Raw genomic sequence first — 25,658 nt, 5'->3', positions numbered from 1 at the left:
CATTATGTAAAAATCACTTTACCTAGAGGTCTGCTGAATGGCCCACTTACATAAAGCAAGAATTATGGTTCCTTTTTGGTCATCTTTAAGAAAACTCTCCACTCTTTGCAACAGTGTAGTAACTAGATGATCTTTATAATTGATTTTTAAAAAATATTATTAAGTGTTATTGATGTTTTGTTTTTTTACACTGTGGTAATTTCCCAAACTATACTTCCCCTCACTGAATCCTCTGTTTTAACAAGGAAGAACAGTTTAGCAAAAGGGACTGACAAATTATGTCTGACAGTATATGTTACCCACATAATCTCCTGTCTGTCTACTGAGAAGAAGGTTAAGTGTTTCATCATCTGTCCTTTGGGTCCAAGATTGTTCATTGCAACTAACACGAGTTAGCATTTAAAAATTGTCACTACTTTGTTTCCATAATCATTTTAGAGCTAACCAATCGTTAAGATAGATGAATCTTAATGCACTTAATATATCAACACTAAATGAAATTGTATAAATTGTTTTTCTTTGGAGAAATTATTCAAAAGATTCATGCTGGGGAATTGTGGCTTCCCAGGAATATAAGATTTTGAAATAGGGATTTGTTAAGAGAGGAAGTCATTTAAGTTTTCCTATTGTTTTTTAAACTATGCATTTATTCTTTATTCAGTTAAATAAAAGATTTTTGAATCCTTAAAATCTAGCCTCATCCAATACTGATTGTGCTCATTTAATTGCTTCAACCTTATTCTTTCTAATACTACTAGAATCTTTTGTGACTAACCTATTGTCAAGTAGTTACCATGTAAAGAATTTGTTCTTTGTGTGATAATAGCTGGGTAAGACTCAAATAATATAAATGATCTATTTATTGGATTTTTTCTCCTAAGAACAAGAAATCCCATATTTTTATAAATCTATTAAGAAATAACAGTCAGAGAAGTAAAAGGAAAATAAGTCTATGGTCAATTTCTGAATGTATATTTTTATGCAGGACTTATATTATTTCCGAAAATAATTTGAGTTGGCCAGAACACTAAGAAGAGTTTTTGACTTTTCCATTCCTTTAGTAACCTCCCCTTATGATTGAATATTAAATTGTTTTTGAAACATTATGTTGCCATGAAGTTCAAATGAATTACAGTGTGGTGTTTTTTTAAATACACATTAAACCTGTATACTTTGCCACCCAGCTAATATTCTTTGCTTACTTTCCTCTGCTTCTTTCATACCTTTTTATTCTCCAGAACTGCCTAAAGTTACAGAAGGTGCGTAACACCTTTTCTTATTCTTATGTATAATTTTAACTATTTATCTTTTGATGTTATGTACTGTTGGTTGCATATTTTATGAAATTGTGTGTAGAGACAAGGTCATTGCTACGAAGTCCCTAGTGCAACATAATTAATAACAGTATTTTTATCATTGGCATCTAAAGGATTATTTCTTATGAAAGAAAAGACTGCTATAACAGTTAACCTCATAATCTTAAGAATTTGTTAAAATGTTTGTTTGTATAAAGTACTGTTCTAGAATGATTTAGGCAGTTTTCATCCCTAGGCTGTTATCAGTCATATGTGACAATTTAATTTCTCATTATAAAGTTAAGATGATCTCAGTAAAGTAACTCCTTGTTCAGAATGTATCAAATCACATTTACCTAGTGTTTTCTATAATGATTTATAGCAGAAGCTTTAGCCTTTATGTAGAATTCACTTGATTTGTCCTCATTTTGAGCACTTAAATCTTGTGTTGCTTTATGTCTGTTTCTGTTTTGGTCTTTGTTTTTTGTCTTTTGGTCTGTCTTGGTGGTCAATAATAAGCTTATACCATGTATCAAAGGTCACATTTACCTAGATATACTTCTTATACAAATTAGCAATTTATATTTGAATAATATTAGGGTCACTCAGAGCTTTTTATTAAAATTGAAAGCTACCCATCAGATATACAGAAATGAAATGCTCTGGTTTTTAACCTTTAAAAATCTCCCATCTGGTGTTGCCTTCCTACCATTATCTTAGTATGCTTATAAAATTAACTAGAAATAATGATTTCCAAGTATCTAGGTTCCCTCGAATATTTTAACTGACAACATTATTCAGATAGTATCCCCAAATTTTATATTATAAAACACCAAGAACATTTATTTACATTTTTAAAATTTCTCAGATTCATGTTATTGTTACTCTTCTTGTCTAGATAGTAATTGTGCAAATTTCTAAAGTAGGTCCATAGAAATTTTAAAAGTGTTTGTAAAATGCCATTTAAGTGTGTAAAAAGAAAGTTCATTTACCATGTTCAAAGCCTAAGATCTTCTCTAAGAGAATGGTGCTGTAGTAAATCTCTCAGTTCTTATTTAATATTATTTCAAAAAGTGGGCTAAGATGCTTTTCATATGTTCAGAATTTACAATCGGTGTTTTTAATTAAGGTGTAGTAGCTATCTGAGGTGAGAAAATGAGGTTCAGACTTCAGCTATGGCTTTGAATGTCATGACTAAAACGTGGTAATATTTGTAAATTAGTGACTTTAGTTTTATGTTTTTTTTTTTAAATTTGTGTCTTTTTACATAGTGCTTCATCTCCATAAGACATAAAATGTTTTACAAAAATAATGTTTTTTGGTTTGCTTCTGTGGACTCTTGAATTATTCTTTTTCTTTTTTTTTTCCACTACTAAATATGACCTGTGCTTCCAGCTGATCCTATTTAGCTTCAAGTAAATTACTATTGCTTGTACTTCATATTGTTGGCTTCCATAATTTCAGTTTTTCCTTTACTACTCTTTAAGAATCTGTTCCAAGTGGAGAGAATCAGAGTGTGACAGGAGGAGATGAAGAAGCTGTAGATGAGTACCAGGAGTTAAATGCAAGAGAAGAACAGGATATTGAGATAATGATGGAAGGCTGTGAATATGCTATTTCTAATGCTGAAGCTTTTGCAGAAAAGTTATCAAGAGAGCTGCAGGTGTTAGATGGGGTAAGAATTTCTTGTAAAATATGAACTACTAATATTCAATGGGTTGAGAAGCCTGGTTATACACAGATCATCGCCTTCGAGTATTTAAGGCTTTATAATATAGTTATTACTTCATCTATAATGCATTATCTCTTTTGTGAACTTACCCAGCTATTTCTGAGTAGGCATGCAGAATATTTCCTTGGTGCCATTTGGCTATCATTATTGTTAAAAGGCAAAATCTTTACAGGGAACAAGGCCAACGAGAAGCAGTTGCCCAGGTCTTCATTTTATGAAGAGATACTCTATATGGCATGAGAGGAGAAGGGGGAAGGAGGAAAGGCAGAGAGAAATAGCCCAGAGCTTTTTGATCAGTTGTCAGAATAGGTCTGTGCAAAGGAATATTTTTTAGGTTAGAGAAAATGGGAATAGAACCTCAGCTAAAAGAAATAAGGGACTTGTAGAAAGAAGGGCTTTTGTGAAGAGAGCAGCAGGAGTTGTGGAGAATAGTGAGAAAGGCATAGAATTTAGAGTCAACGATTTGCTACCTACTTTTTCTATGATAAGTCACATAATCTTTCTGGACCTGAGTTTCTGTGTTTATAAAAAGGGGATGATTATAAAACTTAATCAACACAAAGAAAAATCATACATGACTCCATCTCATCTTGAAAGGTATCAGCTGCGGAGGGCTGCTCCAGGGATTTGTGTTTGGCCCCCTGTGTTCTTTTGATCAAAAATCACAAACTTAGAGATGAAGGGACCTTAGAGAAATCCAGCCCCCTCACACATTAGGAAAATGAAGTCTATAGAGGTTAAGTGACTTACCCAAGATCGTATGAGTTACATGTGGCAGAGCTGGGTTTGAACCCAGAACCTCCGATTCCTGATCTCTGACGTTTGCACTAACACTGCGCTGCTCTGGGCTTTACCAGTGCCAAGTAGGTGAAGGCCTGTGACTTACTGAATTTACAGATGAAACAAGGCTAACCCATTGATCAATCAGTAGACAAAACTTAATGAGTATCTGAACCGTTAATGGGCTGCCTTGTTACTGGGTTCCCTTTAACTGGAGATCTTCAGGTAGATGACTAGTTGTTGGCTACATTGTAGAGGAAATTCTTGTTCAAGTTTAGTAACATCCGAGGTCACTTCCAAATCCATAATTCTGTGAGCATAAAGTAAGACGACGTATATAAACACTTCATAGTATTTATTTAGTATTTATATAGAAGCCATATAAATGTAAGGGTCATATTAATGATTTTCCCCATCTTTCAAAGTATGTTTTTGAGCTAAGTCTATTTAAAAAAAAAGATGCCTCTAAATATAAAGTGTAGAAGTATTCATGTAATCATGAAATCTTAGAAGAGACTTTAGAGGAAAAATAGTTCAACACTTACATAAAGATGAATTCTTTCTATTGTATCCATAGGTGCTCGTCCATCTTTTGCTGAAATACCTTTAATTCACTCCTTCACAAAACAGCAGCCCTTGCATTTTTGAATAGCTCAGTTCTTAAAAAGTTTTCCCGAATATTAAGTAAAAATCTGATTCACTCTTAACTTTTTTTGTTAGTACCAGTTCTGCCTTCTGGGGCCAATCCTAGAAAAATCTAATTCTTCTTCCACTTGGCAGCCCTTCAAGTATTGAAGGCAGCAATCATGTCCTGCCTCCTCCATACTGAACATGCCCAGTTCCTTCATGAGATCACCTGGATTATGTTCACCTCCTAACAGAATACTTTGAATTTAATCTGACCAATGCAGAAGAGATCCTTTATAGAGCAAATGGTTAAAGTAAGAGATGAATAGCCATCATCAGAAAATAAACACACAAAAGAAGGAAAAAGGTTACATATGAAACCATAAATATATGCTATATATTTTAGCAAAGGAGGATCTCTTTCAAAAATTTTTATTTTATGTCTCTTCAGATTACACAAGGTTCCTTGATAGGTGGAATCACAGTCAACTTTATTTAACAGTTTTTGTCAGTACCAAATAAAGCAGAAATCAGAGAGAGGTCTCTGTTGTGGAGGTTGGATTGATAGGTTCAGAGTCCAAGTGAGAGAGAGACTTCCTCCAGATTAGGGGTTCTGAACCATTTTTGTGTCATGGACCCCTTTGACAGGATAGTGAAATCTGGACCCCTTCTCAGAACAATTGTTTGTAAATTTTGTATAAAATACATGTGATTATAAAAGAAACCAGTTATATTAGTATCTCTAATATGACTATATTATAGTTATCCAAATATTAAAAAAATAAACAAGTTCATGGACCCCAGGCTAATTAAGAACCCCTGCTATAGATATTGAGGCTCCTGTTTTTAGGAGATAATGTAATGTCACAACAGTGTTGCTAGCAGCTGCTGTGGAGGTGAAAGAACAACAACAAAACTAACAACAAGAGCACACAGGAGGGCTGCTAGCATAGTTTCTTTGATCAGCTTTTCTAAGGAAAGCAACTTTAAGGGGTTAACAATCTCACTTTAATTAAACATACCTATATCATTCACTTAGTTCAGGGGGAAAAGTCAGCACCCTGAACTTCAGAGCAAATAGAAACGGAAAATATAAACAGATCGACAGACAGGCTTTCATCTGATCAAGACATCACATACATATTTACCAGAAAGAGAAGTACCAACATCTGGGTTGTCAAAGCTGTGGGAGCTCCTTAATGGCTTCCCAGAGTCTCCACACCAACACTCTTCCAGTGAGTGGGCCCCAAGGCAAAATGCTAACCTCAGAGTATATATATGTATATACATATATATACATATATATACCCTTTTTCAGGGCCTGAGGGCTTTATAGTGACCTAATTAGCAAGAGTGTGGGCCTTCCTACAAAGGCAAGACTTAACCAAAGGTATTTGATTGCTTTAGTGCTGAGAAGCACTTCAAAAGAAAAAAGTCAAAAGTCCCACTTTGCTTGCCCTTACATGTAATAATTTCATTAAACTTAAGAGTATTATACAGTCTCTTCAGCTTGTTCCATGACCACTTAACAGGGTTTCTCCATGTAGGAAAAAGCAAATGGATGTAAAATGTGTATTACCATGACCAAGAGTGCAGCTAGATGTACAGTTCATTGGGTTAAGTCCTTCAGTGCCTTTCTCTTGGTGGGGGGGAAGGGAGATAAGTCCTATAGACAGACACCTGACTGGCTCTGAATGAAGGCAGCGGCAGCAAGCCACCCGGGTTGCCTTTAAGAAACTGTACACTATGTCTAGTGATTCTAAGCTGCTCCCTGTCACATAGTTCAGCCTATTAAACAGTATTCTTCTGATGATGCTATGGCAAATTGTAAAACTTAATCTATTTCTCACCTGTTTTTTGTAGGAATACTATAAAATATTAATGAATAGTCTTTTAATTTATACTTCTAATCACACTAAGGAAAGATTTTTCTATCCTGTATTTTAGTTTTGTTGGGATTTTTTTTTTTTTAGCACAAGTTAGTGTTGCATTTTTAAGGCCTTTTCTACAACTAATGATAGAATGATAAAGTCTTTATTTTTGCCATAATTGGTATGCTGATCATTTGTTTTAGAATCTTAAATTCATTAACCTAGATATAATATTCTTTGATATTTTTGTTCATCTCTTTGGTAAGGGGCAAGCCTGTCTCAGGCCAATAGCATGTTCAAGTTCAATATTGGAAAGAAATGAGGCATTCATAGGTCATTCAACAGTTAACAAAAGGAGGTTAAGGATACTCCAGCAGTTAGGTTGGGTAGGTAGACATGGCCCCCCTCATTTCTATGTGGAAACATGTCTGGTCAGCAGGGCAGGGTAAGAGGACTTTCAAGGTTTGGGGACATTCGTCAAGTCCAAAGGGTATTGACTACATGTGGGTGGGCCTTTTTAATGCCTTTAGGTGACTAGGAAGCTGTATCAGTGGCAGCCTGAACCTTAGCCTCCTGAGCCAATCAAGTCCCAAGAAAAAAAGCTTTGTCATCTTTAAGGGGAAAAAAAAAAACTAGCTTAACCCATGTGATAAAGGAGAGCTCTTGTGGGTAGTGATCACATCACAGTCATTGTGAGCTCCTCTTTTGCATTCCTAATTTTGGTAATTATGACTTTTTAAAATATTAGACTTGCTAATTGTTGATCAGTTTTCTGGGTTTCAGAATAGCTTTATTTTACTTTTTTTTTTTCCAAAATTTTGGCATATTAATTTCAACTAATATTTTGATTATTTCTTTTAATTTTTTATTATGGTTTATTGCTTTGTTCCTTTTCCGAAGTTTACAAAGTATACACCTAATTCACTAAGTTTCATTTTGCTTTCATGACATAGGCATTCAGCCCCATAAATTTGCCTTTGAACAATGATATAGATACATTCTGTAGAATCTAATATGTAATATCCATAGTATCTTTGTTTAAAAAAAAAGTTTCTTTTTCACCAAGTTTCTATTTAATAAATTATTTTAGTTCTCATGTGGGCCTATCATTTAACTCTATATCTTTATTCACTCTTAACCTTATTTCATTACTTATCCATAATTTTGGTGTATAAAATTTCTGCTTTTCCATATTTACCTATACCTAATTTATGATTCAGCACATTATCAATTTTTGTATTTGTTCCATGGGTATTTAAAGATTTTTTCATTGATACCAGAATTGCCAAATAATGTAAACATTACCTTTTTTAAAATGGGAGGAACTGGGAGTGAGAAAGTGTGATAGAAATATTTTTTTTTAAAGGAGAAAATAAAGAACAGAGCATCTGGGAATTATTTTAAAAAATAAACAAGAGAGCAGAAGGAAGTTCGGAAGGGGACAAATAAACAGGACATTTTTGGAACTGCCACGTTAAATTTGAAATGCATTTTAAAATGACAAGCTGGACATAATGGAGGGAGAAGACAGAAGGAAACCATTTATGGAATATTCAGAATGAAAAACAGTTTAAAATTATAACGAATAGTAGAATTTTAGAACCAGATGGAATCTTGCAAATCATCTAGGCAAAGCCTCATTTTAAAAAGGAAGGAATTACAAGGCCCAGAGATGTCTGTTAGCTACAGAATGGCTCCATTTGAATTATATGTCTGTTGAATCATTATTAACTAAATTTTGCATCAATATCATCCTAGTCAAACATGACATTAGCCTAAGTTCCAGTGGAAGGAGAACTGAAGAGAACCCAGGGTGTACTAATCAGAATAAAAGAAGGAGCTCAATAATAAACATTTCTGCATCTCAGTGATAAACTTTAATTCTGCATTCTAGCCTTGTGCAGAGCACTCGGCTAGGCTCTGTCAGGAAACATAAGATAGGAAAGGACTTTACATTTTATTTGGAGAGACAAAAAAAAAAAGATCTGAAATGACATGAAAACAGTTACTATGCGAAAGTGTTTCAGATTAAAATGTAATTGTTCAATGTTTAACAAAATAAAAATTATAGTAGACATAAATAATGTTAATTTGTGTATTTCTAAGTCATTATGCAGCCTATTTATTTGACACCACTGATTTGATGGGCCCTTCAAATGTGCACCTCTACTTTGTAGGCAAACATCCAGTCAATCATGGCCTCTGAGAAACAGGTGAATATCCTGATGAAGTTGCTGGATGAGGCTCTTAAGGAGGTGGATCAGATTGAACTGAAGCTGAGCAGCTATGAAGAAATGCTGCAAAGTGTAAAAGAACAAATGGATCAGATCTCAGAAAGCAACCACTTAATTCATCTTAGTAACACTAATAATGTAAAGCTCCTCTCAGAGATAGAATTCCTTGTGGTGAGTAAGCTAATACACCCTACAGCTCCAGTAGATGAGAGCCATTTAATAAACATTTGCCCAGTTTCACTATGGGAGAGAATTTTTGATCGGAGTCATGGTTAAATTGAATAATATTCTAAATCTAGTATCAGTATGTTGCCTAAAGTTTTATGTATATAACCTTTATATTTTACGTCCATTCCAGAACCACATGGACTTGGCAAAAGGTCACATAAAGGCTCTTCAGGAAGGAGATCTTGCTTCTTCTAGAGGCATTGAAGCCTGTACCAATGCAGCTGATGCCCTTCTACAGTGTATGAATGTAGCTCTTCGTCCAGGTAGCATACTTCTTAAATCAAGTTTGTACAGATATTATAATTACATCAGTTATTTAAAAAAAAATCTTAACCCACTGACTTGCTAGGAAATGAAATGATACATCGGTTGTGGTCCAGTGGATAACACCCAACAGGTTTCACTATTCTTTTCACACTTGTTTCTGCTGTTTTGAAAGAATTTTTTTTTCAAACCAGTCCCGAATCCACTATACACTGACGTTGTTAGCCAGACTAACATTTATTGATTTATTGACTAGAAGGGGAAGAACATTTAGAGCCTTTTGTTTATTTTTTAAGGTTTTGCAGGACTTTGAAAAAATCTCCTTGTTACCATTGTCTAAACAAGTGAGTAGATAAACTAAACTTTAGGCTTTTTTCAAATTTTGAAATTGTATCACTGCTTTAAATTTTGTCATGATAAATATTAAGTCTCATGGTAAGTGTTTTATACAGCTAAATTTTTTATGGGATTCTTGCTTTCTTTTCAGGACACGACATGCTTTACGCAGTCAAACAACAGCAACAACGTTTTGGAGATTTGCGAGAGCAGTTTGCCCGAAGACTTGCCAGTCATCTTAACAATGTTTTTGTTCAACAGGTGATTTTACTTTTCTAGTTAAGCTAAAGCTTTCCTAAACTTATCGATATTTTACTTTTAAACCTTGAATTTCTGAAAAGATTATCACGTATTTAAATTAGCATTTGCGTACCCCTTTAAAACCACCTTAGCAACACATCCCATAGTGCATTTTACACATTCTTAGGTTTTTGTGCCTTAATTCTGAATTCATTTGCACCATGCATACACATGTATTTATTTCTCTGAGAGACAATTCTCATTCCTACAAAGTTAATTCTCCCATTCTTGGCCTCAGTTTTCTCATTTGTAAAATGAAATAATTGGTTGGACTAAGTAATCTCTAAGGTTTCTTCCAACTATGTAACTTCTTTGGTTCCGTAGAAATCCAACAAAGAAACTTCTTTTTGTTCCAGCAACTCTGAGACTTCTGAGTTGCAGAGAAAGTGCTGATCTTTGGTAGAATTCCTCACCTGGAACTTTCTACAACAATAAATCACAGATCGAGTAAAAAAAAAATATTCCTGAGTTGTTTACACACTGCTTTACCTTTGACAACATTATGAGGTGATATGAATAATCTCACATAGTACTCTGGAAATTTCAGAGAAAACTATCTAGATAGATAGATAGATAGATAATACTTGAAAGAATATCCATGCTCATTGTGGGCATTCCCTTCACTCATGCAAATCAATAATCCTCCAAAACCTTCTCATCTTATTTGACCTTGCTTATGTTTTTCTATTAAACTATACATCAAGGATCTGCCTAACAAACTGAAGGTGATTTTTTTATGTCTTGGAAATAATGCATACCACTAAAAGTGATCATTTGTTTCCTCTCATGACCAGCCCACTTCTGTTACAGTCATATATATCCTTAATAATGTTTACCACTGGAACACACACATACACACACTCACACACACTCACACTCACACTCTCACTCTCTCCTCTCTCCCTCTCCCCCCTCTCCCCCCCAGCTCCTCTCTCTTATACAGCTTTTTTTCTCTATGATTCTAATTGATATTTTTAGGTAAATTAAATCGTCCACTTTTTTAGATGGGAAGAAAACCATAACTGATTGTGTCAAAGCCAAGGTTCTTAAGTTCCTTTGTGTCCTGGGTCCCTTTGTCAGTCTGTTGAATATCTGTGGAGCCTTTCTTTGAATAATGTTTTAAATGTATATAATAAAATGAACAAAATTATAAGGGAGAAACCAATTATATTGAAATTTAATTATCATATTTTTTAAATATTCAAAGGCCCCTCACCTAAGAACCCGTATGCTAAAGGAAGAGGCTGTGAATAAAGCTGTACTTAATTTCTTATAACGTAAAGTTTATTGTGTAATTTTGCAATTTGGAAAAAAATATTCAGGAATATTTTTAACTTTTTAGGGAATTTGTTCTTGTTGCCTTACAGGATATACTATTTCAGTTGTTGGGTTCTTTCTTTTTTTTTCAACTTTTCAGCTTTCTAAAATACTTATGATCGTATATTTTATCTCCACTTAGTTTACTCAGGCCCTTCTTCAGCTCTATAGCAGGTCCAACTTTCTTTCAGTTCCTGTGAGTACATAGAATTTGACTCAAACTTCTTTAATCTGTTTTGACGTTTTTATTTGTCAAGCTTGCTAAATCTAACTGAAAGCTGCAGACTTGGCTTTATAAATTCACAACTTGACAGTACTCATATAAAGCTGCCAAATAACTGCATTTATAGCTGCCATTGTATGCCTTAGCAGATGGTATTCTTTGAGCCTCAAAAGCCTGATAGGAAGAAAGGTGGGTCTGAATGCTTTGAGAAATGCACTAATTTTTTATTTGTTTTGACTTAGTGACTTAAAACTATAAATGAATTTATTCTTATATAACTAAATCAAATAATTGTTTTAGGAAAGCAACACACTTAGGAGTCACAGAAAATACCAATTCACATTCTTAATTTGATTTGATTCTTTAGAGTCTAAAGGGGCATATACTATTGACAGTGCTACTATTTACATAAATGGATACAACTGTGACCAATGTAGTCCTTTCCACACTGTAAGTCTGTATGAAGATTTCTTTTGTTTGTAGCTACAAATGACTTGGATTCTGTCTTAAAAGCTGACATCTTTGCTTAAAATGAGCCTTTTCATTGCTGACAAGTTAATACATATTGCTGCATGTAATAATAGTCTTAGAACCCTAAAAAATGAGTGCTGCAACAAGTGCTTTTAGGAAATATATCAAGTATATAGGTCAAGTAAAATATTTCAATTAGAGAAAAATGGTAGAAACGTAATTACTGTTTACTTTGGTGTTATATTGCAGTAAAAGTTCCAAAATAACTGTTGCTTGTTTGCTTTTAATTTATCCCACTGTTAATTGAGCACTTTCAGGGCCAATGGACAAATGTAGAACTCCTTCTCTCTTTATCTCTCCCCTTTCCTCTCCTACCCCCCACCCCCAGCAGAAATGTTTTGAATTTCAAATGTTTATTTTTTATGGATTAAATAAGTTGGTCTAATCTGATATTTAATGTGTGTAGAATGTCTGTTTTCCTTATAGAGGTCCTTGGTTTTTTGTATGGTGCTTACTGTTTTACTGGCAAAAGAAGATCAACATATACAAAGTAGTAACAAATAATTTGGGGGATAGTGTGAGGTATGGACCAATGATTTCACCTATGTCAGAAACTCCTTGTATGAAAACACCCTTTACCAATACAGTTTTGCAACTGTTCTGCAGCTTACAGTCTTAGAGAACTACCTGAGGCACTGAGAGATTAAGTGACTTATCCGAGGCAAGTCCAGTGGCCTGACCAGAATCCCAGTCTTCCCAGCCATTTCTAAATGATGCTGTCTGTACTCTGGCCATCTTCCTCATTCTCCTCCCATTTGTACCTCGACTCTTCTAATAAATGAGCTTTCACTTTATCTTGCTAAGAACCAGATTTCCACATCAGTTTCTCGCCATTTCCAAACCATGCTGAGTCATACTTACTGCCCCTGGCCTCCAAACACACCTCTAGTTCCCCTTAATGTGTTGCTTTTCCATTAAAATGTGAGCTCCTTGAGGGCAAGAATTGTCTTTCTTGCTTTTGTTGGTATTCCCAGCAATTAGCACAGTGTCTGCACATGGTAAATGCTTAATAAATAATTTTTCATTTGATCGTTCCTTACTCCATAGCTAGCCTTATATCTACCATGTTGCTTCTCAGTGCCCAACAGTGTAGGGCAGTATATTACTAAGAAAACAAATATGTGAGATCAGATGAAGCTACCTTGAGGTAAACTAGATTTAGATGAAAGGAGAAAAGAATATTCCATATGACAGTAATAACATAAAGAAAGGCAGAAAGGTAAGAATAGGAGTGCTGTGTTTGTGGAAAGGAGAAAAGAATATTCCATATGACAGTAATAACATAAAGAAAGGCAGAAAGGTAAGAATAGGAGTGCTGTGTTTGTGGAACAGTGAAAAAACTAAGTAGGGGAAGGTAGGTTGGGACCAGGTAATAGAAGACATTGAAAGCCTGACAGAGGAGTTTAAAATGGTGTGTAGGAAATAGGGAGTCATTGAAGATTTCTGTATGGAGGAATGATACAATGAGAGTCAGATTAATGAAGATCAGTCTGACAATTTCTCTGTTGAATTGGTTGAAAAAATAAGAGATGAAAGTTTATGGAAACAAGTAAAAAAAAAAAGAAGCCTTCATTTTTGAAATATTCAAACGTCACCGCCTCAGAAGAAGAAAAATTTAAAGGGTAGGTCCCATGTCAGACGTAAAAGGTTATTAAGTTAGCTTATAAAATAAGATTCAAACAGTATATTCATAGAAGTTGGCATCCTCTGTGTAAAAAGTCACTGAACTATCCTCCCTAGGAAGTAAACCTGTTTGCTTTATTAGTTCCATTTGAATATTCCCATTCTAATGGATAAAATATTTAAACTGAAGATGTAATACTTATAGAAAATGTTAAATCATACTATGATGTAGGATCCTCCACTGGAGGACTAGAATTTTAAATTGTCCCAGTCAACATGATGGTTAAATTAGTAGAAACAAATAAGGCCTCCCTTTGCCATCACCCTTTGCACTAGGAAAAGCTGGGAATAGACTAATTGGATTCTGTCAAATTTTGTATGGTATATATTTGACCAAACTTTGAAAAATGTTTATCCTTAGTGCTTTAGATTCTTCTGCTTTCTCTCTATGTTCATATAGATCTTTAGAGCATGGGAGAGGCATGTGGGAACCGTTTATGTCACTGATGAATGATTAAATGTTGGTTTAATCCAATATGATGGTTATTAAACATACAATATATAATCCATCATTTTCTTTGAGAAGTTGGCGCCTGTGATAGTTTGTAAGAATCTCTGTTTTTGCCTAATCCTGCCATTATGTCCTCTATTTCGTTAAAATAAAATCAAGAAAGTTTTCTTTAACCTTCATTGAGAGCAAAGATATGTAGTGAGTTTATAGATTGAATAAATAATACACGAAAAAATTAATAGATTTATGTTGAAAAATACTATGGGTGTAAATGGTACATAATTATGTAATTGATTTTTCTCTTATATTCTCCCACCGAAATTGTTGTCTACCATCAATAATTTCTACTTTTATTGGAGTTTTATGTACTTAAGATTTTTAGCTATGAGAATCTGGCTTCTTCAAATAACTACAATTCTCATATTCAAAAACATTCATAATAGAAATAATTTTAAGTGAGAAACCATAAGGAAAAATGCACATACCATTTTTATGTTTCTTTTATAACTGCTTATTTTGCTTTATTTCTGCAGAAAAGTCATAATTCTGATATTGTGCCACTGTTAACATGACAGAAATGATTATGCTGTTAGTGCTACAATCATACTATGAAAATTAAGGGGAAAAGAAACTGGGAAAAACTGAGTTTCCATTTAAAAAACAGGAAAGAAAAGCAGAAAAATGAAATTACATTTTGATACATACTGAAGCATGAAAACCCTTCTTTTGATAATGATTTACATAAATGTCAAAGGGTTATTCCTTATATGGTAAAATGAAATCTGTAAAGACCACCTATTTTCAGTGCCCAACTGTTAGAATGAAGAGTACTTCAGGGGATCAGCGTGATGGTAATCAGACACATCTTTTTATGTATGTTTAACATTTTGATCATAGTTCAGTTACATCACTTCTCACCTGGGCAAATGCCTCCTAATTGGCCTACGTGCTGTTGGTTTTACTCCTTTCCAATCAATCTTCCTGACTGTTGCCAAAAGAATCTTCCTAAAGGAAAGCTTATCTGTATCATTTCCCTGCTCAAAAATCATCAGTGACTCCATATTGCTTCTAAGATAAAATACAAACTCCTCAGCTTAGGATTTAAAGTCATTCGCCAGCCTTCAGCCTGCCTTTCCATTTTATATTACTCCTATTTATATACTCTAAGATCGTAGAAGGCTGGAAGGGACCTTGGAAGTACTCTAAGCCGACTTCATCATTTTAGAGATGGGGTAACAGGAAAAAAGAACAGAGGCAGGATTTGAATTCCAGAGATTCCAAGTTCAGTGCTGTTTTCACTATAATATATCGCTTTGACATTCCAGCCAATCTTTTGGCCTAATTCAGCTTTGCATCTCTTGCCTCATGGCTTTGTGTGTGTGCCCATACCTGGAATGTACTCCGTCTTAGATTCTTTACATATCTTGTACCATCTCATGAATCATGAGCTACCTCCTACAGGAAACCTGCGTACATATCCCTTGTTAGAATGAGATCATCTTGAGTGCAAAGTACTCTTTTTCTTTGTCTCCTCCACATTTAGCAGAGTGCCTTGGCCAGTCCTGTGATTGAAGTGGACATACATAGTTTACGTAATAAGTGGGTTTTTTAAGGCTCTACTCTTTGCCAGGCGTTGGGGATACAAGTTTTATTTAAACTTATTTGATTTTTTTGTTCAGGTTTTTTCTAGATGTCCTTTTTTTTCAATGATGGAACAAAAATAAAGGTATATATCAGAGAACAGAAGCAAAAGAAGCATTAGGTCAAAAATATTGCGACTATTGTACATAAGCATAAGCGTATGATTCCTTTTCAAGCCAGTCAGCCTGCTGCATGCAGTAAATGGAGAATTAGAATTATTTAGCTTTGGGGAAATTTTATCTTTTGCTTGAATTTAATTTGTAAATGATGTAGGAAGGTAGATTATTGTATTTATATTGCTGATTTATCTTTATGCATATCCCTTAAAAAGTATTTTCACTTAGATATTTTAGATGTTTCCATTTTAACCTAAAATGTAGACAGAATGAAACTCACAGGAAATAGAACTTAAATATTCAGTAAGATTCTTTAAGGATGGAGTTATGTTCAGACCTATTTTCAGCAAATTTCTTTGTAAGCTTTTCCTTAATTCAAAAAATTAAATCCTATTTGTACATACTAATAAAAATTTGATCTTTCTGACAACAGATATTTTAAAATGATGGTTAACATTAAATTAGAGATTAAGCTGTCAATGTTAACTGATTTTCAAGGGACTTAGTTTAGCTCTCCATCTCACTTTTGTAACTGTCCAAGTTGATTTAGCATGTTTTTCACCTAAGGATAATCTTATTTGATGAGAACAAATAAGATAGTATACCAGCACAACAGACAGATGGCTCCAAAGGACTTACAAGTTTCTTTGTTTAAATTGACTATTTGAAAGGACTATTTACTTAACCAACTTTTCCCCTAAAGCCAGATTTATGCTATTAAATTTTTCCACGTTGGTGGACAAAGCATCAGAGAGGAGGAGTAAGCCATTTATCTTAGACAAAGCTTTGGCTTTGGCTTCCAAAGAGTGAGAGAAATTGTCAGTGACTAAAAGCTAGATGTTTAAGAAGAAAACCTGGGGGGGCAGCTAGGTGGTGCAGTGAGTAGAGCACTGGCCCTGGAGTCAGGAGGACCTCAGTTCAAATCTGACCTCAGACACTTGACACACTTACTAGCTGTGTGACCTTGGGCAAGTCACTTAACCCCAATTGCCCTGCAACCCCCCAAAAAAAGAAGAAGAAAACCTGGAAGAATATTTTTGCATTACAGAGTTGTTTGTTTTTTTGTTTTTTTTTTTTTTTGTGAAAAAAAGAAACGAGTCAGAAGCTCTTGACTCCTTGTCCATCATTTTTCAAATGAAGGGGCTGGACTAGTTTAATCCTAAAATCCTTTCATGTTCTAAAGTCCCATGAGTCTATGAAACAGATTTTTCTATGTCCCAAGTACACTATGGAGGATGTGGAGAAAGGGATGCCGTAAATGTAGACACATTCTGCTACAAATCAGCTCTCTATTCGATGTTTATTAATGTTCTCTGTATGTATATATAAATGGGTGTATACATATGTATATATCTTTGAGTTGAGCTAAGAAATTATAAAATGTGAGAGATGAGCTTTAATTAAATCAACTAATCATTTAATTTTCTAATGGTTACCTTTTAAAAATAACTTAGTGCATTATCAGAATGCTATTCGTGCCAATAAATTGTTATTTTGTAGGAGTGATCTTAATTGGCTGCATATAGCTTGTTTAAAAAAAAGAAAGTACTGACTTTTCAGTCTTTCATTTTTGCTTTGCAAAATTCTGTCATCACTTCAGTTGTTCATTAGTAGCCATGGTGTTTCTATGTGTATGTGAATAATTTTTTCAATTCTATTTTGTTTAGGGACATGACCAGAGTTCCACTCTTGCACAGCACTCCATTGAATTGACATTGCCTAATCACCATCCCTTCCATAGAGACTTGCTTCGATATGCCAAATTGATGGAGTGGTTAAAGAGTACAGATTATGGAAAATATGAGGGACTAACAAAGGTATGGATTTCACATTCAGTTAAAATACTTCACCAAGTTAAGCGATGTTATCTACCAGAACTAAAAGGATATGTATCCTAAGAATGATATTTTTAAAAACTACTTACTTGGAATTCTTATCTAAAGATGAAAAAGAACTTCCAGCCTCCCACTTCTGAAGTTGATTTTTCACCTATACTATGCAACTTTTTAACAGCTAAATCCAGTGGCTTAGTCCTTGGCCTATCTGCCTTGATCTCTGCAACTTTTTACACTGTTGATCACCCTTTCTTCCTGGATATGTTTCTCTCTTGGCTCCTTTGACACTGTTCTCTTTCTGCTAGTCAGGTTGCTACTTCTCTGTCTACTTTGTTGGAACATCTTCCATCTCTCACCCTCTTAAGTGTATGTCCCTCTAAGCCAGGTCGAGGCCACACATGGCCTTCTTTACACCGGCCTTTTGACTGAGTCTGAGTTTTGTAGAACAAATCCTTTTATTAAGAGGATTTGTTCTGTGAAGTTTAGATTCAGTCAGAGAGCTGTGTTGCAAGGATCTAGAAGGTCATATGTGGCTTCGAGGTCGCAGTTCCCCACCCCTGCTGGCTTTTTATTGGACCTTCTCTGTCTGTTTTCTTTCCCATGGTAAGCTCATCAAATCCTGCACTTCATAGATAATTCCCAGTTTTATATTTCCAAACTTAATATTGTTCCCTTAATTCTCCTGAGATTCTGATAGACCATCCAGCAGGTGTCTAGCAGGCAAATTTTGGGAACAATAATAGGTCTAGACATGTAGAACGTAGACGATATAATTGGGAGTTGTTTACATTAAAGGGAATACTACTTTTTTTTTTCCTTTTGGTGGGGCAGTTGGGGTTAAGTGACTTGCCAAGGTCACACAGCTAGTACATGTGTCAGGTGTCTGAGGCCGGATTTGACTCCAGGGCTTGTGCTCTACTCACTGTGCCACCTAGCTGCCCCTGGGAATAATACTTCTAAAACATTTGGCTTTTCTGGATGAAGGAACAACCTAGTTGTTGTTGTTTACTAGCTCTGTGATTTTATTAGTGTAGGGAACTCCCAGGGATCCAGTACATCATCCATCACCTGCTCTGCATCTTATTGTCTTAGAGAATTGTGTGGATCACTGAATATTTAAGTGATTTGCTGAGTCAGAAGTAGAACTTGAACTGTCTTCCTATCTCTGTGGCTAGCCTCCTGTTCCCTACACCACATAGCCTCTTACTGACTACCTCTTAGATTCTGAAATTCCAGACATTCCACTGACAACCTTTTTAAAGGGTTTCACGTGATAATTTTTTTAAAAATTCATATATACTTCTCCTCTGGGAAGGAGCATGGTGAGGCTGACATGCAGGGTTTCACAGGGTGCTCTGTTGTGTGTGATTACTGCTGGTGGGTAAACAAGACATTGTTGAAGTAAGGCTGCAGAGATTATTATTTGATGGGCAGCTAAATGGCTCAGTGGATAGATCGCTGAATCTAGAGTCTGAAAGACCTGAGTTCAGATTTGGCCTCAGGCACTTAACTAGCTTTGTGACTCTAGGTAGGTCGCTTACCCTTGTTTGCCTCAGTTACGTCATCTGTAAAATGAACTAGAGAAGGAAATAGCAAATCACTGCAGTATCTTTGCCAAGAAAACCCCAAATGGGGTCACAGAGAGTTGGATGTGACTAAAAAACAACTGAACAACAAATTATCGTTTGAAAAACTGCTTATCCTTGCCTTCAGCTATCACTACACACGTCTGGTTGGCAGAAATAAAAGCAATGAGACTCAGTGCTGGTGAGGTTGTTGGAGAAATAGGCGCATTAATTCATTTCTGACAGAATTTCACACCAGTAGGCTTTTTGGGGAAAGTAGTCTAACAGTATGCAATAAAAGTTACAGAAATTATAATACATTTGACCTATTAATTCCTTTGTTGAGAATATACCTTGATAACTTTTTTGGTCTGGTTTTGATTGTGTTACCTGTTCAGAGATTTTCTTAGCCAAATTATTTGTAATTGCAAAAAATGGAAGCATCCTGTTTGTACATTAGGTGACTGGTTAAATAAATTGTGGTGCATTAATCTGGTGGAATACCATAAAGCAACTAAGATCAACAGCTATGAGAAATAAAAAGAAATATTAAAAGATTTTTATGAAATAATGCAAAGTGAACAAAGCAAAACCAAAAGGATAGTATTTGTTAATCATAACCTTAGAAGAAGAAAAGCGAATGGGAATAAATGGAAAAGAAAAAAATCCTGAATGAGGCTTAGAGCAACTGAAGAATTACTATGACATTTTCTAAATGCAAATTATTAGCTTCCGTTGAATTAATGTTGTTCGCAGTTTAAATATGCTTGGGGAAAAATTGTTAATACCATCCCTTTTCAAGCAATGTTTATAGAAAATATTCTTGTAGACTGAGTACATGCTTGAGGAAGTTTGGGAAGAAGCTCATTTAAATTCAGCAGCATTAAGTGGTAGCTGTGTGCAAATATTTCTGCTGGGCACTTGGGAAGATCTGTAGGTGAGAGTGCTTCCTGTATCGGTTTATCTGTCCATTAGCTGCTAGTTATGTCTTAGAGAGTTACCTGAAGGTCAGGAGAGTTAAATGACTGGCCCATGGTCATACAGCTAATAAGTGTCAGAGGCAGGTTTGAACCCAAGTCTTACTGTGTTTTCAGTTCTTTTGTCATATGTAATGTAATATTTATGAATGTAATTTTAAATGAAAAGGCAAGCATTTAGCCAACCTATAGATGCTTTTGGCTCATTTCATGCTCAAACTATGTTTTTGTTGACAGTATTCCTATTCTTTAGAAGAAAATTGACATATTTCCCAGGAATGTAATTTAATCTTGTAGTTTTGGCTCTTGACAAACTAAATATTTTAGAGTATAATCTAATTTTGTCTACTAAATTGTTACCAAGTAATAGGAAAAAATAAAGGGGCTAGTATTCCTTCAGAAGATATGATAATGACTAGTGAACCCCATTTGACTGCTGTCACAGTTGTACATATATCCTCATAGCAGAGCAAGGACCTGGTGTTTAGTGTTTGTAATTAGAACTTGTGGAAATTAAATAATGAGCACTGTTATTTTCTGAATCGATCCATTCATTCCCGGGTCCACAACCCTCATTAAGATTATCTGCCCCTGACTGTATGTCACATTGAAAAGTTCCATTTTTGCCTGGTCGAAAAATGACCATCATCTTCCAAGTTTTTAGCTTGATGATCAGCATAAAATTACATCAGCTCAAAAAGGCTTTCCCCAGCCTTAATTCTTGTATCCAACTTGCTATAGTATTATTTTTTAAGAAGTCAAATAATCAAATTCATTGTTTATATTCTTCTTCAGCATTTGGTGTAGTGGGGAGAGTAGTTGTCCTAGAGTCAATGGATCTAATTTGGAGTCTTGGCTTTGACATTTACTAGCTGTGTGATCTTAGGCAAGTCATTTAATCTTTGTGTGCCTCAGTTTCCTCATCTGTAAAGAGGGGAGTTTGGAGTTAATAATAACTTGTACTGCTTATCTCACAGTGTTATTATGAAGAAAATGCCTTATAAACTTTAAAGTAATATGTAAGTGTGAACTGCCATTATTATTCATTTAATAAGTGGTGACATTGGTTTAATTTAAGTTGCTACCTCAGCCACTTCAGGTAGACTGCAAATGACTGTCTTCGGGACTAGAGCAAAATATACTTTAAAAAATTAATAGAGTTAGCAGCTATGCTAATGGTGCTAGTGAATACTTAAGTTGGTCAAGTGAGTCAGCATTTATTCCTGGTACTAGGCAGTAATAGGTCTGAGTCCCTTAAAAAGACAAAGTAACTCTCGAACATTTGACAAATGCTCATATTTATGGTCTCTTAAAGTCAGGGAGTTGTCTTAAAAACCTGAAGAAATGGTAACCACTATGATTGCAGAAGCAGTTAAGTCCCAATGGGTAAATGAGACCTCCCAGTAAAATGGGGACTAGTGTTATATTTTTCATATAACATGGTATAGGTAGGTATACTTTCAACATATGGAAAGATCATCTCACTCATTTCTTGTAGAGACTGAGAAATTCTATAGAAATTATATAATGATTATTAATATAAAATGTACACTGAGAAAGGTATTATGCTTCTTAAAGTTGCATTAAAATTTTAATCACGTTTTTGAATAATTTTTTTTCCGTAAGAACGCATCACTAAAAATTTGATGAAAGTCAACAAAACTTATGCGAATATTTGCTTTATACTTACCTAATCAAAAATGTATAATTTCATTTAAAATAAGTTGAGGCTAACAAAGAATCACCATAGTAGTAATTTTTAATATCTGACCAGCACACTTCTCCAGGTATAAATTTGTTAAACATAGTCTTTGGCACTTGGTTTAACCCTAAATGGAGGAATTTGTAGCCTCCTCCTCATGGTTAAAGGATTGCCCTAAGGGTATAAAATATTTTTGTGTGGCTTTGAGTAAGTGGAAAAATAAAAGTGTATTATGTGAAAAATGTTAGAGACGTATAACTAAAGCTAGGATAAATCAATTTTATATGAACAAATTAAGTCTCATTTAGTAATGACCATCATTAAGAGACAATTCATTGGTAATACATTTAAAATAACATTTTCTAGCATGTAACAGCTTTTCTCAAACTAATTTGGCTGTGGAGATTTAATAAAACCCACTTAATGCAAATTTTGACAATAAAAGACAATGGTAGGAGCGAACTCTGGGAGGGAACAAGTGTGTCAGTCACAACCAGAGTTACCACTTCAGCTGAGGACCAGTGTTTGGGTAAACCACAGTAAGAATGATGGGGAGTGGGGTGCTTTGCTGTGGGCTCTGCCTTCTCCCCATGGACACTACCTTCTGCAAACCCAGGTGGGGTGGCAGGTAGGGAGGAATCTTGTAAGTCATCAAGTCCCACCCTGAGACAGAACTTCTGCTGTGTTGGGAAAAGAGATAAATCCTCCTAGATAGGTCACTAGCATAAAAATTGTTCTGTGGAACATACTTTGGAAACACTAGTTTGTGGAAATAGATCAGATAAAACTTCAGACAATTGTACTCTTAAATCAAAATTTTAAGTTTATTTTAGCAGCTTTTTTGTTAGTTTTAAAAATTTGTTGAATTTGTTTATATTAAAATATGCACACTCCTTTTTTTAATTTAAGAATTACATGGATTATTTATCAAGGCTATATGAAAGAGAAATAAAAGATTTCTTTGAAGTTGCAAAGATCAAGATGACAGGCACTACTAAAGAAAGCAAGAAGTTTGGTAAGCAAAGCAGCCTCAGTTCAATGGCCTTTTTCAGCTTTATACTTTTAATTGTGACAATAATTACTGAATTTTTTTTAAGGCACCTGAAGTAATAATTAGCAAGGTATAAACAGTAGGTAGACATGAAAGGGTAGATTGATAAATTGTCATATGTACTACAAAAAGTCATTTATTGGTATTGATCGTTCAGAAAGGATATTGTGAATGCTAGAATATGTAGCTATGCACAAATAATGTAATTTGAAATTAGATATCCTGAAAAAGGTACTGAGAAACAAGGAGTCCTAGTATTGATTCATGAATTCCATACTGCTTTTCTTTGCATCACTTCTACCAAGTTTCTTGATGTTTTGCTATCATTTGGGAAATGGAAACTATTCCTACTGTCTATCTATTTTCCTGGCATTCTGAGAATGAATTAAAATTTGTAAAGGGATTTTTTTTTTCAAGAAATTAAAAAGATATGCTAAGATGTGTCTCTTCTAACAGTACAGCTTATCTCTTTCCTTCCTTTGGGGAAGTAAAAATCCCCATATTAGTATTTATGACTTCAAAATATGTTTAAATGGAACTGTGGTTGCAAAATTACTTGAAAAGATAGCTAGTAAAAGTATCAGGTTGTGAAGTAAGTTATCTGCTAAGGCCACATTCTGCTCTTGCATGTATCCATCCCTGGAGCTCTCCTTGGAAAGAGTTATGTGCCTATTCAAGTCAAGATTTAGCCTTAAATGGCTACGAATGTTCTCAGTGTGTCTGCATAGCTCCCCTTTAGATTAATGAGTTTAACATTTGTTTGTTGAAAGGAGCCTGTGCCCTAAGCAGCTTTGATAATTAGAAACCCTTTTTGAAAAATGAAAAAAAACAAAACATGAAAATGACTTCATTTTATAGTACTTCATTTTAAAGTGTCATTTACAATGGGAAAACCTACTTTAGAAAAAAAGGCAGTTGTTTTGCCATTTGCTATTCAAAGAAAAATATGCAGCATGTGAATTGAATATATATTTCTAAGAATTGGATATACTAGTCCAAACATGTGATTTTGTTTGCTATTACATATCCAATTCATTCCAGCACATTTATCATATGAATATATGGTTCTCTAATAAAAATGAAGTATGAATGTGTTGTCTTCAGGACAGCTTGGGGAAAATTGGCTTTGGAAAACACAAATGCTAACTCATCCTAAAGGTTAACTGTTCCAAAATAGCAATGTGTTTATTTCCCAGTTAATGTTTTCACCATTGATTTGTGATGCTTTTTTCTGAGTGAAGAAATTATGATTTGAACAGTTATTTGTCTGATTGTTGTCATCAAGTATATTTGTCACCTCTTGTTAGTGAATAATTTTATTTGGGGGAAAAGAACTTTTCTTTGATGCATAAAAAATTATATAATACAAGTATTTCTATTTTTCAAGCAATCCTTATGGGTTAATCCCAATGGTATAATAATTTGTTTTCTTTTGGGTTGCCAAGTATAAGATTTATGTCAAAGTAAAGGAAATAATAAAAGTGAAACACTATGAGCATCTTGGAATAAAAATGCTATTTAATTCAGGGGTTACAGTAATGTTTTTTAATTATTAAGCTTAAAATAAGATGGCTATAAACTCTTTTTAAAAGACCTCATTTTTACTTTCCTAAACTTTTCTTAAGGAAATTCTTAAATGAGTTTGATAAAAGAAAATTTAACATAGTGTAATTTCCAGCATAGGCTTACATTTAAAAAGAATATTAAATTATATCTTTCTCTGACTTCTTTTACCTAATGTGATGAAGGCATAATAAGTTATTAAAAGAAAAAATTCTCTACATAAAATTTGGATTATAAAAAGCAATGGTCCACCTTAGTTTTATAGCATTTTAAAACTAATTTTCAAATTACATCCAAATGATTTACTAAGTTCTAGCTAAAATTGAACTTGAACATTTGAAGATAAAAGCATATACTATAGCTAGAAGCAAAATAATTATTTGGCAAATAATTGCTGAATTAATTTGGATTTGGTAATAATAAGTATAATTATTGCACTTTATAGATTTTAATTGATCGGTATTTGCCATTTTATTCAAGTTTCAAATGCAATTAAAGTTGCTTAGGGCATTTTTGGGGTGCCACATACTAATGGAAAATAGAATAGCATTTTGTATATCTGTTCCAAAAGAGTTTTATAGTCAGGAATTTCTGCTTTTTGTGTCAAGAAATCTACTTTTAGTCACTCTTGAAGTAAATATCATCTGCTTAGTTTAAAATCAAAATAAATGAAAGATAACTGGCACAAAATACTGTTCTTGCACATGGTATTCATATATACCATTCCCTATTGTTGTCCTTCTTTGAACAGTAACTATTTAGAAATCCTTAGGATTGTTTTTTGGAAGTGATTCTTTGGATTCTTTTATTTGTATTTCACAATTCTAATTTAGGAGCAAAGATCAAGAACCATGAAAGCAGTTACTGTTTTTCTTTTTAAATCTTAATTGGGGGGGGGGGGGCAGCTAGGTATGGCAGTGAGTAGAGCACCAGCCCTAGAGTCAGGAGGACTTGAGTTTAAATACAGCCTCAGACACCTGACACACTTACTAGCCGTGTGACCTTGGGCAAGTCACTTAACCCCAATTGCCCTGCCTTCTCCCCTCCAAAAAAAATCTTAACTGGGGCAAATTTATCATTTTTATTTCATTTAATTATATAAGGAAACAAATTTTAAATATAATCTATAGAACTCCTAATTTGTTATTCCTAAATAATGGGTCATTTTTTTCTTTTTGCCTTACATTTCTTCCTCATACTGAGAGCTCCTAGTGATTTCAAAAAGTAGTTCTACAAAAGGACAAAAGAATCAAAAACATCTCAAATACTAGCCAAAGATTTTTGCAGGGAGAAGGGTAGAGGGGGAAGAGATGAGTTAATTAAATTTTAAACCCAT

The 25,658-nt window shown here is 34.3% G+C and overlaps 1 protein-coding gene across 8 annotated transcripts in view; it reads left to right on the top strand.

The window, feature by feature from the left end:
• EXOC1 (exocyst complex component 1) overlaps positions 1-25,658 on the top strand; it is a 59,959-nt gene that overhangs the window by 11,290 nt on the left and 23,011 nt on the right. For 2 of the 8 annotated variants that reach the window (XM_036763711.1, XM_036763708.1), the window contains exons 5-12: positions 1,239-1,259; positions 2,783-2,970; positions 8,483-8,710; positions 8,898-9,030; positions 9,519-9,628; positions 11,127-11,180; positions 17,297-17,446; positions 22,618-22,723. In XM_036763711.1, the coding sequence (XP_036619606.1) occupies positions 1,239-1,259; positions 2,783-2,970; positions 8,483-8,710; positions 8,898-9,030; positions 9,519-9,628; positions 11,127-11,180; positions 17,297-17,446; positions 22,618-22,723 (990 nt within the window). The remainder of the gene's footprint in view (positions 1-1,238; positions 1,260-2,782; positions 2,971-8,482; positions 8,711-8,897; positions 9,031-9,518; positions 9,629-11,126; positions 11,181-17,296; positions 17,447-22,617; positions 22,724-25,658) is intronic. The other 6 variants (XM_036763712.1, XM_036763715.1, XM_036763713.1 and 3 more) reach the window with 3 other exon arrangements.

Source organism: Trichosurus vulpecula, chromosome 6, assembly GCF_011100635.1.
Source record: "Trichosurus vulpecula isolate mTriVul1 chromosome 6, mTriVul1.pri, whole genome shotgun sequence".
NCBI classification, from domain to species: Eukaryota; Metazoa; Chordata; class Mammalia; order Diprotodontia; family Phalangeridae; genus Trichosurus; species Trichosurus vulpecula.
Note: the sequence above shows the minus strand (reverse complement) of the source record. Positions and strands in the feature narration are given on the sequence as shown.